At 35.9% G+C, this 5,458-nt stretch overlaps 1 protein-coding gene across 1 annotated transcript; it reads left to right on the plus strand.

Annotated features, from left to right (window-relative positions):
- The first annotated feature begins 1,780 nt into the window (after nucleotides 1-1,780).
- Nucleotides 1,781-3,070, plus strand: LOC145578245 (uncharacterized). The gene is made up of 2 exons (XM_081635600.1): nucleotides 1,781-1,847; nucleotides 1,896-3,070. The coding sequence occupies exons 1-2, from the start codon at nucleotides 1,781-1,783 to the stop codon at nucleotides 3,068-3,070; spliced, it is 1,242 nt and encodes a 413-aa protein (XP_081491726.1).
- Nucleotides 3,071-5,458: the final 2,388 nt, after the last annotated feature.

Here is a 5,458-nt window from a genome sequence, read left to right on the forward strand (position 1 = left end):
GAAATCATCCACCTTAATATTTTGACATACTATTGAACATGTTGTTGATAATACTTTTTTTTTTCTTTTCAAAGATTGATAAATTGAACATTGTAGTATTTCTCTGAATTTGATAATTTAGGTGTTGTTTCATTTAATTCTAAGTTGGCCACTACAGGTCAATTATATTGAAAGAGTTGATGGTATTATTAGTAATATATCACTTAAAAACATAGGCTTATGATTTTATCTATGGCAAAAATGTGGAAATGTTAAAGTAAAATTAACATTAATTATCCGATTGATGTGTGACTTTGTCATGCATTACAAACTTAATACAAAGTACTATTTTAAGTAATATATTAATTAGTTATCTAACGCCGCCTCACTCCAGAAGATTATTTGTAGAGTATATGCGAGTTCAACACTACGGAGTACAATTTTATTTGTTAAAACCGTGCATCGCACGGGGCTAATCTAGTTAAAAAAAAAAAAAAAAAAAACCCTAACCTTCTTCCCTATACATGAATGATGACATGAAGGAGCCATTTTTCTCTTCTTTCTTTTCTTTTTTCGCTCCAATTTTATGGCCCAAAATAGATTTGTGATTGTAATATGCAAGGCATGAAACTAGGAACTTAGGAAGTATATTGTTATTCTACCTTTTCCAAATTCTCCAATCTCTCATCTTACAGTACAATTAATATTTATACTCAAAAGTCCTTATACTTTTGATTGAAATAATTGTATGTCACCATTGACTTCCATTGAATTAATTTAATTTTATATATACTTTTAATCAATTTTATGAAATGTTAGGAGTTGAATCTCAAATTTTTATTGTTATTAAATATAAATCACAACGACAATACAAATTATTGAATTACAAATGTAGGTGGGGAGATTTAAGCTTATGACGTATTGTACACAAGTCCTTAGTTTACCTAATAAGCCAAGGCCTCATCAATTGGACGATTTTTATTGTTATTGAATATAAATCACAATTCAGAAATCATACGTGATTCTATACACTATCGTTTATTGGAAACTTTAAGCAAAAGCACAACAATATCTTTGATCAGATAGACTATCAAGTTAGCAACATATGTAATCCCTCCACCTCAGTCCTCAAGGAGGGCATGATTTTTCACTTACACATATATAATTAAGCATGCACTTTGGTCTTGGATTAGTCTTATGATATACTAGAATTGCAACTTAGATGTCGTATAGGAAACATTGATATCAGAGTTAGATTCTAATTAACAAGTTGTTACTTGTTAGTACTAACAGGAACCGATTGCTAGGGAATCAAATGAGAGTTAGCTAGTTTGATCTTTGTACTTTTCTAACTACTACTCCCTCCGTCCTCGAAAGAACGACCCATTTGGCCTAATTTTAGTCCCAAAAAGAATGACCCATTAGCATTAAAATACCAACCTATTTGCAACAATATTTGTACAAAATTAGTTTCCCTATATAAATTTTGTTTTTCCATATACTTTTATTACTATCTCTCTTTACTTTTTTGTAAATTGCATGTAAATTTATCTTTCCAATATACTTTTACTTCTTTTATTTAACTTTATTAATATCCGCGAAATCAACCCAAAAGAGTCGTTCTTTCGGGGACGGAGGGAGTAACTAGATACATTAGACAAACATATAATCTATAAAAATTACTATCCCAAAACATTTAAATATTTCTTGGGGACGGAGAGGCCTTCGGGATGTGGGAAACAAACTGATACAAGGTTATGCTTGGAAGATTGGGGATGGGGAAAAGGTCAGAATTGCAAATATGAAGTGGGTGCAGGGTGCAGTCCCGGAGCTGAAGTCAAGCCTCACCCTTAATGGAATAGGGTCAGGTAGAGTCCAAGACCTCTTAATGAATAATCCACGATAGTGGAATGCAGCGATTGTTAGAGAAAGGTTTGAATGGGACTCGGCTAAAAGCATCCTGGAGATGGAATTACCAACAGCTGATGAGGAAGATCTACCTTATTGGAATTATCACCCTTTGGGCAACTACACTGTCAAGACCGGGTATGCTTTTCTAATGCGTGTTTTTTCTTTGGAACAGGATAATGCTCAGGAGTTCTCTTTCTATAAACTCGTCTGGAAGCTCAATATTCCACCAAAATGGAGCCTATTTTTATGGAAACTGTGTAAGAATGGCTTGGCAGTTAAGCGCAACCTGACCCAACGAGGGGTGGAAATTGATGGACGATGCGATTCTTGTGGTATGGAAGAAGAAGATATTCAACATATTTTTAGGGTATGCTCTTTTGCGCGATATGCTTGGACAAATTGCTCCCTGCATATTAGCTCTGAAATTGATGAATCTACTCCTTTGGGACACTGGATTCAGAGTCATATCCTGCTTTTTCATAGCGAGGATGGGAAGCAAAGTGATAGAATACATGTTTTTGTGGGCACTTTGTGGAGTCTCTGGCTCACAAGGAACGGGAGAGTCTTTAGAAATGAAGGAGGGTATTTGGCTGATTGCTACAGACATTATGACCACTCCATGAAGAGTCTTGCAACCTTTCTCACACCTAATGTGAGGAACCACGGGGTTCGGCGTATTTTGGATAGTGAGGGGGGGCAGCCGCCAGGATTTAGAAGATTCAATATCGGAAGATGTGGTGCTCTCCCGGAAACACCTCTAGAAGGAAATATAGAGGCTATTATTATGGCTGACGGTTCCTGGGAAAAATGCACGGGCCATGCGAGTTTTGGCTGGGCTTTTTCCTCGAATGCCGTTAATTTTGTTGAAGGGGGAGGAGAGTTTGGAAATGCTCTCACGGCTCTACATGCAGAATTGTTAGCTTGCTTAAAAGCTATCAGGTGGGCACGATGGAAAGGGTATCAGCGCATCACAGTTTTCACAGACTCTAATGTTATTATCCAAAATTTGCAGCATCCACAGAGTAGAGAGATGAGACTACGATGGACCATTGGGGATTTATTGAAAGAAGGTAGTCTCTTGGATATGTGCACTATCTGGAAAGTAGATAGAGACCAACTATCTATGGCGCATAATATTGCGGGTAGGTGTAGAAGTAATCTAATTAGTTTCTTGATGTAATTTCGGTTCAGTCGCTTTTGTCAAAAAAAAAATAAATAAAAAAAACATTTGAATATATCATAAATTCTAATGAAAGTGGAAATATTTGTAAAGTTCACATCCATAAATCTTTCCAATGATCTTCTATAGTTGGCCTCATGGGGAGGACACGATGATGTCAAATTCTGATCGTCGTTTCCTTTGTACAACACCAAGCTCTCTGCATAAGAACCTAGAGTTACTACACTATCATAGACATCATAGAGTGCTCTCAAAATTTTTACTTGCCGGGTAGAAAATGAGTAAGAAAACACTTCGTTGCTAGTCTGAAAGATAAATGTATCCCTGTCCCGTTCATTATAGAAAATCTTTGAATGTATATCCGAAAAGCCCGACAAACAGTGAATTTCATATAATAAACCCTCAATAATAGTTGAGTCTCTTGAAAGCCATGGCCTCCACGACGGCTTCTTACTGCTATATTTATCCAAAACCCATACACAAAAGCATGTAGAAGACACACTCAAAACAGCTAATTCCTCACAAAGAAGGAAAATAAACCTAGTGAGTTTTCCTTGCATGACATCCACCGACAACTCAACATAGCTAAAATCCTCGGAATCAAAATCAAAGGAGACGAGGTGAGTCTTGGTAATCCAATACCAAGCCCCTTGATAGAATATATGATCGGTTAGAGATGGTGGGAAGAGGACATCATTCCTGTTTATTGCACAACTCCAGCTATGACCTCGAGATGAATAAATTGCAATTGAAACATTAGTTCCACAAAGAAGATCAGAACTCCGTGGATGATGACATTTAAAGGCCACCTTAAAACTATTGTCTCCATCGTCAGAAGAAGGATATCCCAGCATATATGTCAATCTATGACATGGGTCGGAACTCAAAGGACAGGAGGGAAGTACCAAGGACTTTCGAATAGAAGGGTTCCATATTTTCAATATACACTTGTCCTGGAACAACTTCTGAGACATCAACATTAACCCATTACAAGTTTCATGAAATTCATATGTCCCATACGTTTTACAAAGATGACTGATTATCTCAATTGTATCGATGCTTCATAGAGTAACTATATTATGACCGTTGTGGTCTTTCGATTCAATGTAGAGTAGATGAGGGGTTTTACGAATATTTGGATTTAGCCTAAAATCTTGGGAATCGATTATAGAGCACCACAGCTTAGAAACACACCTAAATTTTAGTAGGGATTTCACCAGTAGCCTTGGCAATATTTCGTCCCTTAGTATATCTGTGACTGTAGGTATGTAAATTTCTATAGGTATTTCATACTTGAATTCTTGCCTGTTCTTAACACGCTCCCTGAGAATCTCTTTCATAATTTCACACAACTTGTTCACTTTCGCTTCAATGAGCGCAATGTCTTTACAAGAATCAAGTTGATCATCGCCTTTTTCCTTGTTTAAGTGCTTTCGATCCATCCTTTCATCGAGCCACTCGTTGAAATCATTGATACCCGTTGTCCTAGGCCGTTTTTTCCCTTTATCAGCCTCAAATTCAGACTTGAAAATCTTGTCCAAGAACATCAAAGGCTTTGCTCGTGAAATCAAGTACTTGAGAACACCTTCAATGTACTCCTTTTAGTGTCGAGTAGCCTTGTATTTTGCAGGAATCAAATCAATCGCAGGAAATTTATCAATATAATCAGCATAGGTAGTAAAACACAACCCCAATTTAGAATTTATATAGTTCCTCCGTTCTTTTATTATTGAACCACTTGCCTTCTTTTTAGAAAGTTTTACAAATATTACACCATTTCCTCTTTAGGAAAAAAAATTATTTGTGTTCACACTACAAATACCCAACATACCCTTACTTTTTCACACTTACTTTTTAGTTTATCAATATGTCACATGGGCAATTTTGTATTTTTTATCTTTCTCTCTCTTACTTTTTTCCACTATCAAAATATTTGTACCTAACCCCTATGGTGTAATAGAAGAAAAACGAAGGAAGTATTTAATATAATGTTCAAATAAGTCGACATATGTACCAAATCCTTCTTCAGCCAGCATCTTCTCGTAATGCTCTTCATCACGGACAGCCAGCTCGGGGTTTCGTCGTCTCGTCTTTAGCATCTTATTCAACACCTCAAACACCATCTTTTTGCTCTCCGTATTCTATACCAAATTAGACAAGAATAAAGTGGTTAGCGTTTGTAAATTGCAATTAAATTATTGTATTTATAATGCACCGAATATACATTACTATAAGGGACTATCAATAAGGGAGTAATATTTTAATGTACTCCCTCCGTTCCCTTTTGATAGTATCTTATGGGCATTTTTCACGGGAATTAATAAACACAAATAAGAATAGTAAAAATATATTGAAAAAGTAAATTGACATTGGGTGTACAAAAAAGTA

This window comes from Chenopodium album, chromosome 14 (genome assembly GCF_948465745.1).
Source record: "Chenopodium album chromosome 14, dcCheAlbu1.1, whole genome shotgun sequence".
NCBI lineage: Eukaryota > Viridiplantae > Streptophyta > Magnoliopsida > Caryophyllales > Amaranthaceae > Chenopodium > Chenopodium album.